Genomic DNA, 22,999 nt, shown 5'->3' on the forward strand with positions numbered 1-22,999 from the left:
CCCACGTCTCCTGACCCGCCTTGGCTCATGGACCCGCCCTGGAGACCTCCACTCCTACCCACCCCCCCTCCCCGGTGTTTCATCTACGGCGTGAGGCCACGCCTACCGGGAGGGGGGGGGTAATGTCACATATCCCTTGTTCTCCGGACTCCTATTCCCATGATCCTCTTGTCTCCTCACCTGCACTCACTTCCCTTGTCAGCTCCTCACCATTAGGGATGGGACGATACACTTAAACTCACGATACGATGCACCTCGATATGCCAGGGTCACGATACGATACGTCACGATACGATATCAAAAAAGAAAAAAAAAAGAAGGAAATATTACTGTATAACAACAACTTATTTATTTTTGTTTCAGCTGCACACAGGGAAACACAAGGCCTAACTGGCCAAACACAAACAAGAACACTCCCTTAGTGCTGCTCTAATCCTAGGTTAAGTTATCTCAGGACTGGTTCTTCTTCAAAAAAACTAACATATCAACATGTTCTGGTGTAATCAGTGATCTTTGAGCAGACACAATGTCTCCTGCTGTGGAAAAGACACGCTCACTGGGCACTGAAGTAGCAGGAATGCAAAGGTAGGCTTTGGCCAGGGGGGCAAGTATGGGGTAAGCATATGCATTAACTTTCCACCACTCAAGTGGACTACTGTTGAGTGGGATAGGAATCCCATTTCTGTAGGAGAGTATCTCCATTTCAATCCCTCTGCTGGACTGCACTGTCTCAACAACAGTAGTGTAGGAGCTCCCAAGGAGATCTTCTAACGCTGTCTTTTTTGGTGGGGGAGGCTATGTCACGTCCTGCATCTGCCTTTCTCCCTCCACTGGCTCTTCCTGGCTCTGCTCTGCTCCCTGTGCTGCCTCAACCATGACCCTGGCCTGCTCTGCTGCTGCACCTGATATTGAAGCACTGGCCCTAGTGGTTCTTTCATGATGTCACTGGTCTGAAAAAAATAAAATAAAACTAGCTCAAACATTTCTGTCTTTCAATCCTTCACTCCCTCCCTCTCTCACAGACACACGCACACAGAGACTCTCTCTCTCTCTCTCTCTCTCATCGACTAATAAAAAAAACAATATGAGAAATAAGTTTTCGGGCTCTGGCCTACACATACAGGGCACCTCTTTTTTTTTTTTTCAATAAAAGTTAGCCTACCTGGTTGCGCTGCTCATGAAGTGCTGAAACTTTTTCACGTATTCGGGCATAGACGGACTCGCGTTGTTCATCATTCAGGAATCATGGGTCAAGCGCAGTGCACTCCTGCAGCATGTCATTACAGTCCCCCGAGTACCGGTCCGAGATGTCGAGTAGAATGGCGCTTTTCATGTTGGCAATGGTCTGTGTGTCATTTTCGTCTGGTGACATGCTTTGCTCGATCATGAACTTCAGTGGGATTATCAGTGAAACAGTGGGCTCTTTTTCATCACAGACAACTGTTGTGGCTGTCTTCAGTGGCTTAAGCAGTTTCACTATGTCCTCGACATCTGATATATCACTGTTATCCAGAGTGTCAATTTCTCTCGCATTCCTTCGGATTCCTGGGCAGCTCAGTGCAGCTGAGACAGCTGCTTGTTGCTCCAGGTAGCGCGCCAGCATGTCGTGTGTGCTATTCCACCTGGTTTGGACATCGGTGATAAGTTTATGCCGAGGCAGCTCTACCTGGGTTTGCTTGTTGGTCAGGATGGCGGTGGCCGTGGTGCTCTTGTGAAAGAATGTAGTTATTCTTCGCACACGACCAAGAAGGCGCGCGACGCGGGATACAGCCAAGCCTCGCTTACTGGCCAGATTCACAACATGCGCTAAGCACTTGATGTGAGGGTGGAGACCGCTCTCTCTCACAGCAATGTCCATGTTGCTCGCGTTGTCTGTGACACAAGCAATGGTTGTTTGTGGCCTCGTTAGCTCCCACTCACTCAGTGCATTTCTCAACACGTGAGCTATGTTAACACCAGTATGACTTTCACTTAGCTCACGAGTTTGCAACACAAAGCTTTTTCTCTCCCATTTCTCGTTGATGACTTCTGCCGTGATGGTTATATAACTCTGTGTTGCACGCGAGGTCCAGCTGTCGGTGGTCAGGGCGACACAGTCGGCATTTTTTAGATACTCTTTCACGTTTTGTTTGGCTTTCATTGTAAATTCCGGGATTACCTTCTCTGAAAAATGTCCTCGACATGGCATCTTAAACTTGGGCTCCAGCACATTGAACATTTGGATGAATTTTCTGTTCTCTACATGTTAAATGGAGCCATATAGTCCGCTATGAATTCGGCAATGAGCCTGGTTATCTGTTTTGCACGCGGACTTGACGGAGGTAGAGTTGGTGTCAGCGCTTGTTTCATGGTCAGCTGTCCCTTCGGTAGGCTCGTTTTCTCCGGGGCCGTCTTCACATTTTTATGGTGACGTTGAAGGTGGTGGTTCATGTTTGATGTGTTGGATGTGGTGTACGGAATGACAGCATGGCATAGCTTACACACAGTCTTAGTCTTGTCAGTTACTCTATTGCCGTCTTTGTCTTTTTTAATGAGAAAGCCAAAATACTGCCAGACATATGACTTGTATCCAGGCGGAGCGTCCTCAATTTCGACCTCATTTGACTCCATGGTCGGCTGTTTGGGGGCAAGGCAGTTGGTGCTAATGCTAATAATATTTGTTAGCTCGCTGCAGTGTTGTTATTGCAACATGCGCTGTCTTGACGTTACGACGTACCGCACCGTTCCCCGGATATAATTTTTTTTTTTTCATTTAGTTTTTTTACCCTGCCACCATAGACTGTATGTCTGCCCCATATACATACACACAAATATAATACACTAAATTATTTATATACTACGCAAATCATGCAGCAGTGCCATCTATCTTTATTTCGCGATCCATTTTTTCCGACCTCGATGCGTTTCGTCACGTTTTGTATCGCGATATTTTGTCAAACGATATTTCGTCCCATCCCTACTCACCATCACTCATCACCTACACCTGGACTTAATCATCAGCACTCCTTGTCTGTTCTTAATTGTTATATGATGTGTTTTGGATGTTGTCTCTCGTCGCTAGATTAATAAAGCCCATCTATTGTGGATTTCCGTTGATGCCTCATCTCTGCAACACTAAAACCGTAACACCGTCATTACCAATAGAGTTCAATGGGAGTTATGACCAGTTTGTTAGCTATGCTTTCAGGAAACACACCCCTGATTAGTAATAAGTGCAATAAGTGGAAGTCACTTGTAGTTGTTGTGTCTCTTTTTTTCTGTTCTTCTTGTTTCTCTTTCCTTCAGTTATTATCATCAGGTGTCACTACTAATTTTCAACCATCACTTAATTAATAACCATCTCATTTTAACTTTAACACTGCATCAGTGTTACTTTAACACCCTGTGGTGTGGACACATATGTACACTGAGGGGTGTTCATTTAAGACTGGGGATTTTGCTGCGTATGGATGGATCCGTGGCTGTTTTTTTTTTTTGTTTGTTTGTTTGTTTTTTTTTAACCTACAGAGATTCCATTAACGTCTTTATTGGACAATTACAAGACATCAATAAAAGACGTAATAAAAACTTTAATTCTGCTCCTAAGTGGACATATTTTCAACGCACGACTTTTGTGACAAAGACGTTGAAAAGATGTCTTCTGGACAAGACTTTGCTGAGTAGGATATATTGGTCGATCTCTAACTATAATTTTTATATTAGGAATATTAGGATCAAAGGAACATGGCCAAGAAAGCCTAAAGAAAGCAAGAAAAAGAAAAATGTACTCACACTGCAAAGAGTTTTGCTATTAATTACTTTATTTTTGTAATTAAAACAGACTTTTTATTTGCGATCTTCGAGTTTTTAATACAATATAATTATCTTGCTCTCAAACACGGTGTGTGATTGAATAACAAACACTTGCATTTAATGTGAGAATTTGTTGCTTTTTGTTCTCAAAATCAACTTCTAGGTTGGAAATGAGCCACCGACAAATGAACATCGATACCAGCAGAAGAATATATAAAGTAATTAAAAATAAACGAAAATTGATAAATGATTGAAATAGTTAGAGAAAAGACATCATCATTTAGTTTCCTGATGTGTGAATATGTGCTTGATCTTGTTCAGCTCTTCTCTGATGACATAAACCAGAATGACAGAAGCCACGCCCACCAGAGCAGAGAGGACCAATCGGATCAAACCTTCGCAGGGTCTGAGGAATAAAAACATCAAACTGAGATCAGCTCACTGAATAAACGTTAATGTCTCCATTAACTGATAGGCAGTGAGTTAAAAATAAATCCAGATTTGACCATTTTAAGGATAAAACGACATCTAAGTAAGATACTTCTTTAGATCTAATTTAAAGCTGCAGTAAATAAAACATGTGAAACTGATATTTAACTCACCAGAGACAATAAGATTGAAACTCTTGAACACACTTGTGGTAATTAGTCCATAACCTCCAGCATGTTCAGGTCTGATGTTTGTAATGGTCAGAGATCCGGTTTTTTGGTCCACCTTTAGGCTGTCTCTGAATCTCCCACCAGCAGCATCTTTATATACAGTGAAAGAATCAGCCACTACTATAGCATCTTTGATTTCAGGGATAAAAACCCACTGAATAAATTCATCCTCCACCAATTCAGTAAAACCAGAGTCCAGAGTGACCGAATCTCCCTCCTTCGCTGATTTTTCATCTGTATCACCAAACACACAAAGAACAAACAGAGACAGCGATCATAATTTGAATTTGAAATTACATATATATTTTTGGTGTTTGGAATAATAATTGAATCTTTGTGCTTATTAAATAAAACAGGTGAAACACGTATTTAACTCACCTTGAACAAAAAGAAAGAATCTCTTGCTCACAAAGTTAAGCCTTCTTTTAAAATATCCAGTATGTTCAGTTCTGATGTCTGTGATGGTCAGAGATCCAGTTTGATTGTCCAGCTTCAGTCTGTCTCTGAATCTCCCATCAAGAACATCATCATATACAGTGAATCTGTCGACCGTTTATTGATTTCAGCTATTAAAATGTTTTCATATCCAAACTTCCACCAAATCACATCATCATCCTTTATTTCAGTAAGATCAGAGTTTAGAGTGACTGAATCTCCATCCTTCACAAACACTGACTCTCTTTCACCATAATCATCAGAAACACCTGAAGAACACAGAGTTTGTCACAGATTAAACCTTAATGAAACTTCACTAAAATTATTTTAATCATTTAAATGTGAAATGAAAAATATTTTCATTGGTACAAAGAAGCTGAAGGAAATGAGAAATAGATACAGCTGTGGGCAAATGTTAATAATTTTAACAAAATAAGAGGTTAAAAAGTCCAGGAAGCTAATTACGAAATGCGAGTTCTGCACATAAATATAGTGAGATCGTTTGCATCTGTGGTTACACAGTGTTGACATTTGTGAATGGCTCGAGTATATGCAGCCAATCAGAATGCAGGTGCTTCTCAAATGGAAGACTGCATCCTACCGAGACTGCGTCCTTCCAAGTCCAGGGGTGCCTCTCAATACTCAAATTAATGCGTCCTCGTTTCCTCGCCCTCCGTCCTGCAGCTCGTGGTCTGGAAACCAATCGAACTCAGCCATCTTGAAGGACATCTCAATTCTCTAATTGCACCACAATGAACGAGGAATGAGGAAACTTCCTGTGGAGTCATGAATTAACCTCTGTTTATTCTCAAAAAGAGCTTCTGCTGAGATCTTGAGAGATTTATTGTCTTCTTTATCTTCAGTTGATTTCAGGCTGTGTGGCTTTAAGTCAGTTGTAGTTGTGTTTCATTTTCTGAGAGTTCAAGCATGATGTTGAACAAACTTCACATTGTAACATTGATTCAATGCCATTACCATTGTTTTTTTGATTAATTTCAACATTAATTGCGGGTGCAAAAGTGGTACTGATTCAATGCGGTTAACGTTGACACATTAACATCGATTTAACGTTATTTTGAACATTGCTTGCTATCTGGTTATGCTTTCATGTCCAAAACATTATTTTTGTCTTACGTTTCTTCATAAACTCAGATCATTTCAGTACCGACTCATTTTCCATCAGTTTATTTTTGTGAATTGGAATGCGTACAAAGGATTGTGGGTGATTGAAGGTTGTGAAGGATACATTTGATCCAGCCTTCAAATTGAGCTGAACAAAGGATCCTTCCAAGGATCCTTACAATTGAGATGACCTTGAGAGAAGTTATATAATATAATATAATATAATATAAATATAACCAGGAACAGGCAAAGTTCGGGCGATCAGTAGACAGGTTGTCAGAGGAAAGACAAACACAAGCAGTGAACAAAGTTTAAGTCAAAATCAAGCAGACATGAACAGGCTTGTTGACCAAAAGCCTGAAAAAGTGTCTGGAGAGCAAAGAAATAAAATTTGAGAACAGGGATTAGATAAGTGATTTCATAGAAATTAGCAGAGGTGGACATTCCAGGGGTCAGAAAGTAAAAGTCCTGCCATATTTTTATTCCACCCACTGAAGCATTAATGAGATAAATAAGTGATTAATTGAGTGATGATTGAGCATTATTGAAGACACCTGATGATAACAAGCAGAATCACCAAAGGAGAAAATCACAATTTTTAAGTTACCATCATCGAGGTCAGGGTTTGTTTTAGTTGAGCTCTTGACCCTTGACTTTTTAGTATTAGATTTTATTTGGGCAGTTTTAACTGCATTAAAACCAAACAGACAAGCAAAGAGAAAAGATGATCAGGTGTTGTTGGTTATGTTTTTACATAAACATTATTTGATCTGAATCACTGAACTCATTTAGAGCCCAATCTCTGAGTTAGATTTACATTATTGATTACAGCAGCACTGTGATTCTGCAGCACAAGATCAGCTTTTACAATACATTTTTTTTTTTTTTTTTTTAAGAGTTTAAAAAAAAAAAAAACAGAGCTCATTTAAACACACAAACATCAAGAATCAGCCTGTGAATCTCAACAGTGGCGGCCATCATAAAGCATGTTGCAGTGCATTCTGGGAGCCACCAATCAAAATTCATCCATGGCTCCCATCATGCATTGCTGTATGAATAAATTATGAGCTAAATTGTCTTAGTAATTTCATTTATTCTCACTATTAAAATTTTGCTGTTTTTCTGTGACTTTTTAGTAGCTTGTTTTCTAATGTTCAGAGTTGATCTGTTGATCAGAATATGTTGCTTGTACCGTTGTTGAGATTCACAGGCTGATTCTTGATGTCTGTGTGTGCCTAAAAATTTTTTTTTTTTTTTTTTTGTGATAAGGACAACTTTTTTTTTAAAAAAATTCTGTATTGATAAGCTGATCTTCTGCAGAATCACAGTGCTGCTGTAATCAATAATGTAAATCTAACTCAGAGATTGAGCTCTAAATGAGTTCAGTGATTCAGATCAAATAATGATTTTGAGAAAACATAACCAACAACACCTGAGCATTTTTTAACTTTGCTTTTCTGGTAGGTTTTAATGCAGTTAAAACCGCCCAAATAAAATCTAATACTAAAAAGGCAAGGATCAAGAGCTCAACTAAAACAAACCCTGACCTCGATGATGGTAACTTAAAAATTGTGATTTTCTCCTTTGGTGATTCTGCTTGTTATCATCAGGTGTCTTCAATAATGCTCAATCATCACTCAATTTATCACTTAATTATCTCATTAATGCTTCAGTGGATGAGATAAAAATATGGCAGGACTTTTACTTTCTGACCCCTGGAATGTCCACCTCTGGAAATTAGTGATACAATATGAATATGAATATGAATAGGCTACATCAAGACCAAAAATTTTACGCTTACTTATATTTTGACATTTAAAATTTGGCTTTCCAATGACGGAGTGTTGCTACAACTAAATAAATTTATCCCTAGGCCGTGTGTCCACTGAAATGTCTTTAGCCAGCTGAAAACACCAAGCTTCGGGCAAGTTGAGTGCACTTCGGCACAGCATGAAATAGATGCTCGGCGCTTGCCACAATGCTGCCCTTTTTAAATATCCAGTTCTCCCATTGAAAACAATTGAAAGAATACACTGACCTTAGCATTGGTGGACACACGGCCTTATAGTGATGTCCAAGTGTGGATAGTCTTTCCTGCGGCATGTTGGACGGCGGGTGTGATTTTATCAACCACAGGCGCCAGATACAAATATAGAAAAATTAAATGATGAAGAAAAAATTAAATGAAATAAAACTGCCAGTAGGTGGTGGCAAATCATTGTCTTAAATGGTTTGTTCACCCAAAAATGTAAATTCTATCATGAATTACTCACCCTTATTTTGTTCCAAACCCGTAAGACTTTCATTCATCTTCGGAACACAAATGAAGATTACATGTGAATAAAAGCCTAAATTCAATCTGTTCACCATATAAAGAGATCATGTCTCTTCAGAAAATTCTTAAATTCTTATGGATTAATATAGTTACAATCTTTTTTGAAGCATCAAAGTTTCAGTTGTGAAGGCAGTCTATGGAGGGACAGAAAGCTCTCAGATTTCATCAAAAAGATCATTTGTGTTCTGAAGATGAACAGAAGTCTTACAGGTTTGGAACGACAAGAGGGTGAGTAATTAATGACAGAATTTTCAGTTTTGGGTGATCTAACCCTTTAATGAGTGAGTCATTCAATTAAACAGATTCATTCAAAAACGTGGATTTATCACTGATGCTCGTGTAACAGAGGCCAGCTTGCGATCCTGCTGATATTTGGGAAAAATATACTGTTATAAATATTAAAAACATTTGCCCTATACATATTGAATTTTTCCCCAAGGCCCTGTTAATTTCTGACCCTGGTGTGGTGTGTGCTGCCCGGGGAAGGGCTCTTTTTCAACACTGTAAAATCCAATAAGTAAACCGTACTTAAAAAAAGCATGCAGACCGATTGCCTTGAAAAAACCAAGTAAGGTGAAATAGGAATAGTATGTAGAACTAACAAGTGCCTGTCTAGTATTGTACACTTACAAGAGAGTTCCAGTAACTTAAAACAAATTTGTACCCTTGTGATTTGTACCTTAAGAGACCAGTTTTGTACCTTTGGTGACAATTTTGTACCTTTATTTAACAGTACAAAAAATGACCCTTCAAAAAGGGTACAAAATTGGCTTTGACAGCATACAATCGTTGACTATAATGAGATATATATATATATTTTACACACACACACACTGAATTAAAATCAGAATTTATTAAATCCTTTTCATTTAACATTCCATATGAGTCCATCTTGCCGGGTGTTAAAAAGTAACACTGAAGCAGTGTTAAAGTTAATGAGATAATTGATTGATGATTGAGTGATGATTGACAATTAGTGGTGACACCTGATGTTAATAAGCAGAATCATTGAAGGAAAGAGAGAAAAAAGGTGTTAATTTATGTTTTATGGAGTTTCATTTCAAGTCACCATGAAAGAGGTCAGCGTTTGCTTTAGTTGGGCTCTTGACTCTTTACCTTTTATTGTTAATTTTTCTCTGGCTGCTCCAACTTTGTGTTTGTAAAGCACATTTGTTATGGTCAGAGAAAATATGATACAGTCATAATACAATTTGATGATATAATCATCATGTGATGGCCTGATGTCATTTAGAGTCTAAATCTCTGACTGTGTGCTTGATGTGTAGCTTTAGTGTTAATGACTGTAGTCCTGTGATTTTACAGCTTGAGATCCAACAACAGTATGACTTTTTTCCTTTTTTTTTTTTTTTAAGAATAATACATTATGCACTGAAGCTTCAGTGTTTAAACACACACAGACATCAAGAATCAGCATATGATTCTCAAGAACGGTGACGATAAATAAATACAAAATACTGACAAACAGATCAACTCTGAACATCACAAAACAAGCTACTGTCACAACAAAACAACAGAAAAATAAAGCAAACATGAACAATCTATGAAAATTACAGGACAATTCAGCTGCATAATTTATTCATGCAGCAATGCATGATGGGAGCCATGGATGAGTTTTGATTGGTGGCTCCCATCATGTACTGCAACATGAAGCACTTTGTTTGATTGTCACCATTGTTGAGGGTCATATGCTGATTCTTGATGTCTGTGTGTGTTTGAAAAAAACCCTTCAGATCATAAAAGCTCTGCTGGATCTCAAGCGGTAACAGTGATTTACTATAAAGAAATAATATAAAATCTATATCACTAGTCAATACTGGATGTCACCAATGAATCTGACCATTTCACAATGAGAAAACACAACCATTATGACTGTGCTCCCAAAGCATTGTGAACCTAAATTGATGAACTTTGGCTCACAGCACTTTTGGAAACACAGCTCAGATCATAGTTTTTCTGGCCATAACAAATGTGCTTTACAAACACAAAGTTGGAGCAGCCAGAGATAAATTAATGTGAATAAATAGAGTCAAGAGCCCAACTAAAGGAAATGCTTTTCACCATCATGGTGACTTCAAACTAAACTTTCATTAAAACATTAACATCTAAACATCTGTTCATTCTCGGTAAGAACTTTTGTTGATGTATGACAGAAATCAAATCAAACTGGTTAATAATAAATGTAATAATGTTTAATGGCTGGAAGTCAGTTGTAGTTGTTGTGTCTCTCTCTTTTTCTCTTGTTGTTTCTTCAGTGATTCTGCTTATCATCATCAGGTGTCTCCACTAATTGTCAATCATCACTCAATCATCAATCAATTATCTCATTAACTTTAACACTGCTTCAGTGTTACTTTTTAACACCCGGCAAGATGGACTCATATGGAATGTTTAAAAATGTGTTTAAAATGAAATGTTGTAAAATGTGAAAAAGAAAAGGATTTAATAAATTCTGATTTTAATTCAGCGTGTGTGTAAAATATATATATATCTCATTATAGTCAACGATTGTACGCTGTCAAAGCCAATTTTGTACCCTTTTTGAAGAGTCAATTTTTGTACTATTAAATAAAGGTACAAAATTGTCACCAAAGGTACAAAACTGGTCTCTTAAGGTACAAATCACAAGGGTACAAATTTGTTTTAAGTTACTGGAACTCTCTTGTAAGTGTACAATACTAGACAGGCACTTGTTAGTTCTACATACTATTCCTATTTCACCTTACTTGGTTTTTTCAAGGCAATCGGTCTGCATGCTTTTTTTAAGTAAGGGTTACTTATTGGATTTTACAGTGAAGCACAGGCAGAGGCTCCTTCTGTTTCAAGGCCCATTTCAAGTGAAAGGCCGATACTGTGCCTAATATTTCATCACACAGGGGATTATGCTTTTCTGAATCTGATGTCATAAACCAGATCAATGACATAGTCACGCCCACAAGAGCAGAGAGGACCAATCATATCACAGCTTCACAGAGTGGGAGGAATAAAGTCACATTGACAAACCTGAACATGTGTGACATTGATGAATGAGGTCCAGATGTTTAGTCTGCCTGCTGGTGGGATTGCTCAGCACACAGCTGTAGGAGTTTTGATCCTGAAAGTCCACGTCCAGAGGTAGAGAGAGACTGGTGTTGAGATCAGATGCACTGATGCTGGACAATATGCTGTTTTCTTTGTACCAGGAGAGAGTCACATGACTCACATCCACCACTGAACACACCAATGAACATAATGTTGTTATAGAACATTGTGAAACGTTACTGCTGATGACAGGAACAGGCAGACGATCTAGAAAACATGAGAGAATAAACAAATATGAGCAAATGTAATAAACAATCTTATTTTTGGTTCAATGTGTTTAAATGGTCTGTCATTTCAAATTATAAAATGATTTAACAATTCAATATGTAAACAGACCTTAAAATAAGAATATTTGAAAAACAGGACAAATGATCTCTGCTCACCATAGACAGAAACTCTAATTTTTTTTGATGCAAAATTTGCTCCATGTATCCGTATTCTATATTCTCCATCATGTTTCCTTCTGGTGTTTGTGATGGTCAGAGATCCAGTTTGTTTGTCCACCTTTAGGCTGTCTTTGAATCTCCCACCAAGAACATCATCATATATAGTGATGCTGTCGTCCTGTTTATTCATTTTAGCTATTAAAGTGTTAGAATCTCCAAACCTCCACTCAATCCGATTATTAGCCTTCAATTCATTCCGACCAGAGTTTAGAGTGACTGAATCTCCCTCATTCACCAAGACTGGCTTTGCTGCATCGTCACCAAACATAGAGAAAAAATAGAAAGTGTAAGACCTTTAAATAACTTTATGATTGTTTACAAAAGTAAATAGCTTGAAATTTAAATAAGAAATGATGAATATAAAACAACAGAGCAGACATAAAAGGTGCAAAATGTTGTGTGGACTAATACTGGATCTGGTGATTAAAAAATAACAGATGTAAAACAAATATTTAACTCACCATAGACAGTGAGAACAAAGTGTTTGTTTGTTCCGTTGATCCCATAACGTCCAGAATGTTCAGGTCTGACGTTTGAGATGGTCAGAGATCCAGAATGTTTGTTCAGCTTCAGTTTGTCTTTGAATCTCCCATCAAGAATATCATCATATACAGTTAATTTTTTGGCCTGTTTATGGATTTCAGCTATTAAAGTTTTTGCAAACTTCCACCAAACAATAACATCAACCCTCAGATTACCAGGACCAAGGTTTAGAGTGACTGTCTCTCCCTCCCTCACTGATATTTGTTTTCCGTCAATAAAACCAAACGCACCTGAAGAACAGAGTTTTTCGCAGATTAAAGATTACATTTTTATATGGACCAATAAATAAATATAAAAAAGAAGAAGAAACAAGAGACTTTTACTCAAATAAGAGTTGTTGTGCCGAATTCTGTGACCCAGCAAAATTATGTGATTATACACATAATGTACTGACGGTAGGATTAAGATTAGCTCAATACAGTGCCTACTATTGTTAGATAATTCGATGGGTCACAGACTTACACACAATACCTTAATTTAAACTTGATCTCACAGTAAAATCATAGTTCAGTTATTTCTAAAATAACATAACGGTGACTGTTAATCTTCTCTAAGTAATCTAACCAGAACAGAAGCAATTGAAGCCATAAAAATCACATTTAAAACTCACCATCCAGACGCCACAGACACAAACAGAGCAAAACTAATTTGAGAAACATTTTCTCCATCAGATCACTGAAAAGCTCACAACACTAGTCAAGTGTCTGATCTAAAACATGACTGAACTGTGATATTTATCTGGTTGTGTGTGAATCCTCCCCTGACCTCCATCAGTTTAAACTCGCATGTCCATTCTCTTTTACATAATGAAAATCAACAAGCTTTTGCTGATCTTACATTTTCAAAACCAGAAACAGGCAAAGTTCAGGCAATCAGCACACAGGTTGTCAAAGGCCAGAAAAACAAGCAGTGAACAAAGTTTAAGTCAAAACCACTGTATATCAAGCAGAAATAAACAGGCTTGTTAATGTGTCACCGTCCATTAATTTAAATTTAATGTTTTTTGTTGTTACGCTAATAGTGGGTACACAGCAAAAACTGCAGTGTTAAATTAACTCTCCAGGGAGTACATGTGAGACCATACTCAAGAGAGTAAAAGTGTTAAAATAAGAGTGTTAAATGAACACTGAAAAGTGTTAAAGTTAATAAGATAATTAAGTGATTAATTGAGTGATGATTGAGCATTATTGAAGACACCTGATGATAACAAGCAGAATCACCAAAGGAGAAAATCACAATTTTTAAGCCACCATCGTGGAGATGAGGGTTTGTTTTAGTTGGGCTCTTGACCCTTGACTTTTTAAAATAAAATTTTGTTTGGGCAGTTTTAACTGAGTTATAACATCCAGACAAATAAGTGGAAAAAATGGTCAGGTGGTGTTGGTTATGTTTTCACATAATCATTATTTGATCAGAATCACTGAACTCATTTAGAGCCCAATCTCTGAGTTAGATTTACGTTATTGATTACAGCAGCACAAGATCCGCTTTATCAATATAATCTGAAGGATTTCACAAACAGTTGTTCTGAGCAAAAAAAAAACAAATCTTTCTTTTAGGCACACACAGACATCAAGAATCAGCCTGTGAATCTCAAGGACGGTGACAAGCAACATATTCTGATCAACAGATCAACTCTGAATATTAGAAAACAAGCTACTAAAAAGTCGCATAAACGGAACAAAATAAAATATGAGAATAAAGAAAATTACTAAGACAATTCAGCTCATAATTTATTCATGCAGCAATGCATGATGGGAGATTGGTGTTGGAGAATTTTGATTGGTGGCACCCAGAATGCACTGCAACATGGTTTATTATTCTCACCACTGTTGAGATTCACAGGCTGATTCTTGATGTCTGCGTGTGCCTAAGAGAAAGATTTTTTTTTTTTTTTGATCAGAGCAACTGTTTGTGAAATCCTTCAGATTATATTGATAAAGCTGATCTTGTGCTGTAGAATCACAGTGCTGCTGTAATCAATAATGTAAATCTAACTCAGAGATTGGGCTCTAAATGAGTTCAGTGATTCAGATCAAATAATGATTATGTGAAAACATAACCAACACCACCTGATCAGTTTTCCATTTGTTTGTCTGGATGTTAAAACTCAGTTAAAACAGCCCAAACTAAATTTCATTTTAAAAAGTCAAGGGTCAAGAGCTCAACTAAAACAAACCCTCATCTCCACGATGGTGGCTTAAAAATTGTGATTTTCCCCTTTGGTGATTCTGCTTGTTATCATCAGGTGTCTTCAATAATGGTCAATCATCACTCAATTATTCACTTAATTATCTCATTAACTTTAACACTTTTCAGTGTTCATTTAACACTCTTATTTTAACACTTTAACACTCTTGAGTATGGTCTCACATGTACTCCCAGGAGAGTTAATTTAACACTGCAGTTTTTGCTGTGTAGAAAAAAAAGTAACTTAATGGAAAGAAAATATACTTTCAGATAATATTTTATTTAATTTATTTTGGCTCCACTACAGTGACCATATAAAAGCCAATTATTTCATTTAGAAAACAACAATTTATATTTATATTTAAGATGCCTAATATTTTTTCACACAGTATAAGTGGATCTTTATATATGTAAAAATGTAGCTGCTTTCATCATTTAGAAAGGGAATTATATTTCCTGAAAGGGGATTATTATATTTAGGGGATCCTTGGCATTTTGAGTTGTCAGGAAAGGGAAAGGGTGAACAGAAGAGACTTTTTTTTAAAAAAAACATAAAAAAAAAAATCTTACAGTTCAAAAACTTTTGACTGGTTATTGTACTTCTGTGGTTATTTTGGTGAAAGTAACTCAAAAACTCATAATATTTGTCATTTTCTAGAAAGTAGCCTACAGGAATATACTGTGAGTTAAAGTCGACACTGTGCCAAATCACACCCTATACCCTCATTCACTATTCCCTACATTAGTTCACTAATATAGTACACTTGACAGAGTGAATTAAAATAAGTGAGTGAATTCAGACACTGACGAACACCTGATAAGCAGAATCACTGAAGGACAGAGAAACAAGACCAGAAAAAAGAGAAGAACTACAACTGACTTCAGCCACACTGAGTGTGAAACCAGTTCACAAACCAGTTAGACATTATTTCTTCCATACATGTACAGAAGTTCTTGTTGAGAATTAACAGATTTGGATGTTGATGTTTTATTGAAAATAAAAATGTATTGAAGTTTGCAGTCACCATCGTGGTGACCAGTGTCTGCTTTAGTTGGGCTCTTGACTCTTTAACATTATCATTCTCTAGCTGCTGTAACTGAGTGTTTATAAAACACATTTGTTATGGCAGGAAAAAGCCAACATGAAGTTGATCAGGTGTTTTGTCTGTTGTGATGATGCTGTAATCATCTTGGACTTGTTTAATTCACTAATCTCTTTCTCTGTCTAGTCTTTGATTTAATGTGCTTTTTATTGATTATACTGTGCCTGTTATTCAACAGTGTAAGAAGGGTCAAGAGCTCAACTAAAGCAAACACTGATCTCCTCAATAGTAACATCAAACCAAACATTTTCAATAAAACATCAAAATCTAAACTTCTTTTAATTCTCAATGAGATCTTCTGTAGAAACAAAGTTAATCTGGTCAGTAATAAGTGTAATAATGTTTACTGGCTGGGAGACAGTTGTAGTTCTTGTGTTTCTGCTCATATATTTTCCGTGATTTCAGTGATTCTGCTTGTTAACAGCAGGTGTTCATCATTTATGCTCAATCATCACTTAGCGCATGGCGTCTTTACAGTATCAGACTGTAGATTACAGTAAATAACTGTACAATCAACAGTAAATTACTGGCAACAGTGTTGCCAGTATTTTACTGTAAAAAAAAAGCCTGGCAAGGTCTAACAGTGTATATAATATATTACATTTTGGAAGTAACTTGCCCAACTCTGTTCAGGAAGCCACCGTGTTGACACCTACTGACCTGAAACACACACTATCTATTCCTGTAGTATATTATACAGTAGTGTAAGATAAAACATATTCACACATTGTGCATAATCAAAACTCAAAGTACCAGAGTGGGGACCAAGATCCTTTCACTCTTAAGCCATCGAGACTTATATTTTTGTTACACATATGTGACCTCTGACCTGTGACTCTCGCTTGTGTTACATGTGCCTCTGTTGTCATCATATGGATTCCATTTCCCACAATTCCCCATCTAGTAACCAATCACACACTCACACCTGTTACCCATCAGTGACACTTTATGAGCTGCACTCAGACACACACACACATTGCTGAGTATTTTTTAGCCATTGGTTTGCATTCCGTCCTGCCTTGTCTTGCCTAGCCTGTGTTTTGACCCTGGACTGTTTCCTTGTTTTTGATCATTTGCTGCCTGCCTTGACCATTGCCTGTGTTCTTGGATTACTCTTTTGCCTTGCCTTCCTGTTACTGTTTGCTGATGATCGACCTACTGTCTGTTTGACTACACTCTTATTATGAATAAAGCCTGCACGTGGATCTCCAACTCCGTTGTCCCGCTCCGTACATTACGTTTTATTTCTGTGTGCTTTGTTTATTTCTGTGGAGTTTATTTAAGTGTAAAGATTTTTTGTGTGAAGTGGAAGATTGTGAGTTTATTAGCAGGAGAAAAATTAAGAAACGCTTCAGCTGCAAACTGCTGACACACACAGATATGACAAACATCCAGCAGAAGCTGTTTACCCACCAAACACACTGATGTTTGTACAGATAAAATAAAAGATAAGAAAAAGCAACATTGCAGGGTTCATTGGAGTCAAAAGCCAGATCTTGTGCTGTAGAATCACAGTGCTGCTGTAATCAATAATGCAAATCTAACTCAGAGATTCAGATCAAATAATGATTATGAGAAAACATAACCAACACCACCTGATCATCTTTTCTCTTTGCTTGTCTGGCTGTTATGACTCAGTTACAGCAGCCCAAACAAAATCTACTATTAAAAAGTCAAGGGTCAAGAGCCGAATTAAAACGAACACTAATCTCCATAATGGTGACTTATAATTGTGATTTTCTCCTTTGGTGATTCTGCTTCATAACAGATCACCTTCCTGACACATTTACTGTGTTAAAATCATTACACAATGAATGTGTCAAAATTAACACAAAGAGTGTTGTCCCTAAACTCACACACTGATGTGTAAGAATTTAGCCAATTCGAGTCGGTTTTTAAAAAAGCTTTTTGACACATTCTGAATGTCTGTGTTTGACACAGTGAATGTGCAAAAATAAACCAAAACACAAGCACTGATGTGTAAGTGATGTTTTTTTAATGGACTTGACAAAGATTATTGCAACTCTGGTCTTCATGTTCAGAAGTAGCACAGGTGTTTTATTTTGTTGTTGTTTTCCTCTTTCCTTCAATGATTCTGTCTGTTAACAGTAGGTGTTCATCACTACTGCTTGATTAATGTCTTAATTATCTCATTAACTTCCCTCTTCAAAGGTCTTGGTCTTTGTCTTGGAGGGTCTGGTCCTGACTACACCTCTGGTTATCCTTCCTGACACATTCACTGTGTTAAAATCATTGACAACAAGTGTTGTCCCTAAACTCACACACTGATGTGTAAAAATTTAACACAGTTTGAATCAGTTTTAACGCATCCTTTATAAGAGTGTATGGCACACTGCCGAAATCATTAAAATATACATAAAAGTTAGTATTCCTCCAGGAGATGCTTGACATAATAAATGTAATAAAACATGGAGAGACTCTTGAAGCTCAAAGTGAGAAAACTTTATTGATAAAGACAAGCAAATACATATGACAGATGAACAGCAGTATTAGTAAAGTGAGGTCTGTGTGTGTGTATTATCTGAGAGTAATATCAACAATAAAGCCTTCCAATAGAAAAATGTGACACTGAAAGAGAGAGAAGCTCAAATAATCATCAGTATTTATGAAAAAGAATAACAAAAAAAAACACACACTTGAAGAACCTTTAATGTTCACCATTCTGCTTTAGATTTCAATACTTCCTGAAAAAGATATATCCATAGATAACATATAGAGCCATAAATAATAAATCTCACAAATATTAATATATGCAAAAATAGACATCATCAATCATGTACCTGATGTGTGAATATGTGCTTGATCTCGTTCAGCTCTGCTGGATCTGATGTCATAAACCAGAAGAATGACAGTAGCCACGCCCACCAGAGCAGAGAGGACCAATCGGATCACAGCTTCAGTAGGACCACAACAGTGGACAGAGTCTGAGGAATAAAAACATCAAACTGAGATCAGATCAGTCAGTAAACACTAATATCAGCGCTGACATCAACTAATATCAGCACTGCCGTACCTGAACATGTGTGACAGAGGTGAGTGATGTCCAGATGTTGAGTCTGGTTGCTGATGGGATTGTTCAGCACACAGCTGTAGGTGTTTTTATCCTGATATTCCACCTCCAGAGGTAGAGAGAGACTGATGCTGAGATCAGACACACTGATGCTGGACAATAAACTGTTTCCTTTGTACCAGGAGAGAGTCACATGACTCACATTCACAGCTGAACACACCAATGAACATGATGATGATGATGATGATGAAGAACAGTCTCTGCTGATGACAGGAACAGGCAGATGAGCTGAAAAACATCAGAGAATAAAGAGAAATGAGGATGAATGAAGATATTCAAGAAACATCAAGAGGAACCAAGATGATCAAAATAGAACATTTAAAATCTGATATAAAAAAATTAAATAAAAACTGCTATAAATGTAAAAAAAAAAAAAAAAAAAAAGGCTAATTATTCATTTTAAGAATAAAACAACATTTAAATGATAAGATTCCTTAGAATTAATAAAAAGCTGTAATAAACAGATGAAACTGATATTTAACTCATCACAGACAGCGAGACTGAAAAGCTTGACTATATTTCTGATAATCTTTACTTTATAAACTCCAGCATGTTCAGTTGTGGTGTTTGTGATGGTCAGAGATCCAGTTTGATTGTCCAGCTTCAGTCTGTCTCTGAATCTCCCATCGTAATCATCATATACAGGGATGATTTCAGCCATTACAGTGATTTTAGCGATTACACTGTTGTCCGTTCCAAACATCCACTGAATCCCATCTTTACTAATTTTAATAATACCAGGGTTTAGAGTGACTGAATCTCCCTCCATCACTGACATTACCTTTGTATCACCAAACACACCTGAAGAACAAACAGAAACAGGTTTTGTCACTGATTAAGACTTAAAAAAAAACTTTATGATGGTTTACTAAAGTAAATCATTTGAAATTTACTTTTGAAATAATGTCATAAAACTACAGAAGCTAAATGGTGTGTGGATTAATAATTTCACTTTTTATGGTGATAAAAAAAAAAAAAAACCAGGAGAAACCAATATTTAACCCACCAATGACATCGAGAATGAACAATGTCTTCAAATGGTTGATTTGTAGATAACAAAATATAGTAGATTTGGTATATTTGATGTTTGTGATGGTCAGAGATCCAGTTTGATTGTCCAGCTTCAGTCTGTCTCTGAATCTCCCATCATGAACATCATCATATACAGTGATTCTGTCGACCCGTTTATTGATTTCAGCTATTAAAGTGATTTCATCTCTAAACGTCCACTGAATCACATCATCATCCTTCATTTCAGTAAGATCAGAGTTTAGAGTGACTGAATCTCCCTCAATCACTGTCACAATCCTCAGCACTGTATCATCAAACACACATAAAAAACAGAAACAGGGTTCAACACAGATTAGGACTATTAAAAAAAGTTATGATGGTTAACTAAAGTTAAACAGACACAAAATCAGCAAAATGGTGTTTGGATAAATAATTACATCTTGTGGTGATTAAAATCTAAAACAATATTTCACTCACAAGTAAGATTGAAACTCTTGATCTGACTGTTGATTTGTAGTTTATAAAGTCCAGTCTGTTTCATTGTGGTGTTTGTGATGGTCAGAGATCCAGTTTGATTGTCCAGCTTCAGTCTGTCTCTGAATCTCCCATCAAGAACATCATCATTTACAGTGAATCTGTCGGCCTGTTTATTGATTTCAGCTATTACAGTGTTTTCATCTTCGTACATCCACTGAATCTCATCATCATCCTTCATTTCAGTAAGATCAGAGTCTAGAGTGACTGAATCTCCCTCAATCACTAACACTGACTCCACTTCATCATAATCACCAAACACACATGAAGAAAAGAGTTTTGCACAGATTAAAATCACTTGATGTTGGTTTTATGAAGCTTCACTAAAATGCTTTTAATCATTAAAATGTGAAGTGAATAATATTCTGCAGCAGTACAGTGACAAACGATGAAAAATGAAAAAGAAATAGACAACAGAAAGAATTTTCCTACAACTACAATTAATGCTGGGTATTTGAGCTTCATATTTATTTTATTTTACATTTATTAAATCCATCCCTAATAACTGAGTTTAGACCAAACTTGATCTGACAGTAAAATCACAGTTGAATTATTTCTATATGAGAATAACAGTGAATGTTGATCCTCTCTGACTAATTTAACCAGTAATTTATCACATGGTACCAGAACAGAAACAACTGAAGTCAAAAAAACACATTTAAACTCACCATCCAGACGCCACAAACACAAACAGATCAAAAGTAATTTGAGAAACATTTTCTTCATCAGTTCACTGTAAAGCTCACGGTAGTAACTCTTAAAATGTCTGAAAACACTCAGATTGACCTGAACCATGACTGAGCTGTGATATTTATCTGATTGAGTGTGAATCCACCCCCAACCTCAGTTAGTTTCCGCTCACACATCCGTCTCCTTTAATATCATGAAAATCAACAAGCTTTGCTGATCTTACGTTTTCAAATTAATTCTGACCCTGAATGAAATCTAATGGCAGAAAAGTGAAATATTGAATTAGATATCTGTATCTTGTTATACTTGCATCGGTTTCTGCACTCATTCTCGGTGCAAGCATACTGTAAAATATTGCTTTAAAAAATGGCCAAGTTTCAACAGTAACTTGCTGTTTTCCATTAAAACAGTAAGATGCCATAGAAAACAATGCATTCTGGGTAATATTTGACATTTTCGAGAAAGTAGCTTACAGCAATATACTGTGAATTAACAACACTCAAAGTCGACACTCAGAGGCTGTGTTTCAAATCACACCCTATACCCTCATCCACTATTCCCTACATTAGTTCACTAATATAGTCCACTTGACAGAGTGAATGAAAACACATGTGCAGTGGTGGAAAGAGTTCTGAACATTTGTACTTAAGTACAAGTACTGTTACATTGCTGAAATAATATTCACTTACAAGTAAGAGTACTGGTGTCGAAAAAGTAAAAGTACAAATTACTCTTCTTAAAAAGTACTTAAAGTACTAAAATTACTAATTACTTTTTAGCCAGCAATATTTAATAAATTATAAAAAAAAATATTCAATCAAATCATAGATCTAAGTAGAAAAAAGCTACTTTAAACAAAGCACTTTCACTTCATTGACGAAGTGCATGAATTAGTGGTCACAATACTGGAATTTCTAACTTCAATACAATACCTTGAAAATAATCAATATTAAATACCATGGGGAAAACCACCATATACTGTACAAGGTAGATATTTTAATATCTAACTTTTTTGTTCATCCATTTTGTCAAGGCAATCATTATTTTCCAGCTTCAAAAGCACAAGACTCGCAACAATAATCAATTTAAATGGAGCGGTTTAATTCTTCTGAAGAGACACGTTCACTTTATACAATGAACAGATTTTAATTTAGGCTTTTATTGCATATTTAAACATTGATCAATTAGCATTACAATAATCTCACTTAAACATTTGCTCAGTGTATTTGTGTCTTTACAGAATAGGGTAATTTTGTTGCACCAAACCCAGATTCATCCATGGGATTGCCAGACAGAGAAGCGTGATTGGTCACTCCAGAGAACACGTCTCCACTGCTCTAGAGTCCAGTGACAGTGTGCTTTACTCCACTGTATCCGACGCTTTGCATTGCACTTGGTGATGTAAGGCTTGGATGCAGCTGCTCGGCCAGGGAAACCCCTTCCATGAAGCTCTCTACGCACTGTTCTTGAGTTAATCTGAAGGCCACACGAAGTTTGGAGGTCTGTAGCTATTGACTCAGCAGAAAGCTGGTGACTTCTGCGCACTGTGTGCCTCAGCATGCGCTGAGCCCGCTCTGTGATTTTACGTGGCCTACCACTTTGTGGACTTATAAATAATATTTTAAATATGAAACTAAAACGTGGTAGCAAGTCATTGTCTTGAGTGAGTCACTAATTCAGTGAGTCACTGAGGGGGTCAATGAGTGAGTCACTGAATCATTCATTCAACCGATTTGTTCAAAATGACTGACTGATTCAGTAAGTGAATGGGTCTTTGAATCATTGACTCACCTGATTTGTTCAAAAATGCAAACACATTCAATAACAAAACACTGCACTGTTAGACCTTGCTGTAGAAAAATGGCCAAATTCTGACAGTAACAAACCATTTTCCATTCAAACATTAATATACTGTAGAAAACAATGCATTCTGGGTAATATTTGTCATT

At 36.8% G+C, this 22,999-nt stretch overlaps 2 protein-coding genes across 2 annotated transcripts in view; both read right to left on the reverse strand.

The window, feature by feature from the left end:
* Nucleotides 1-13,114, reverse strand: part of LOC125263332 — a 35,519-nt gene extending 22,405 nt beyond the window's left edge. Inside the window, exons 1-3 of the mRNA XM_048182328.1 lie at nucleotides 13,042-13,114; nucleotides 12,350-12,661; nucleotides 11,826-12,137 (exon numbers count right to left, since the gene is read on the reverse strand). Of these exons, the coding sequence (XP_048038285.1) occupies nucleotides 11,826-12,137; nucleotides 12,350-12,661; nucleotides 13,042-13,099 (682 nt within the window). The 5' untranslated portion in view covers nucleotides 13,100-13,114. The remainder of the gene's footprint in view (nucleotides 1-11,825; nucleotides 12,138-12,349; nucleotides 12,662-13,041) is intronic.
* Nucleotides 13,115-18,337: 5,223 nt separating this feature from the next.
* LOC125263343 lies at nucleotides 18,338-21,212 on the reverse strand. The gene is made up of 4 exons (XM_048182351.1): nucleotides 21,029-21,212; nucleotides 19,278-19,616; nucleotides 18,759-19,043; nucleotides 18,338-18,669 (listed from the first exon to the last, which is right to left on the reverse strand). The coding sequence occupies exons 1-4, from the start codon at nucleotides 21,153-21,155 to the stop codon at nucleotides 18,518-18,520; spliced, it is 903 nt and encodes a 300-aa protein (XP_048038308.1). The 5' UTR covers nucleotides 21,156-21,212; the 3' UTR covers nucleotides 18,338-18,517.
* Nucleotides 21,213-22,999: the final 1,787 nt, after the last annotated feature.

Source organism: Megalobrama amblycephala, linkage group LG2 (genome assembly GCF_018812025.1).
Source record: "Megalobrama amblycephala isolate DHTTF-2021 linkage group LG2, ASM1881202v1, whole genome shotgun sequence".
Lineage (NCBI taxonomy): Eukaryota > Metazoa > Chordata > Actinopteri > Cypriniformes > Xenocyprididae > Megalobrama > Megalobrama amblycephala.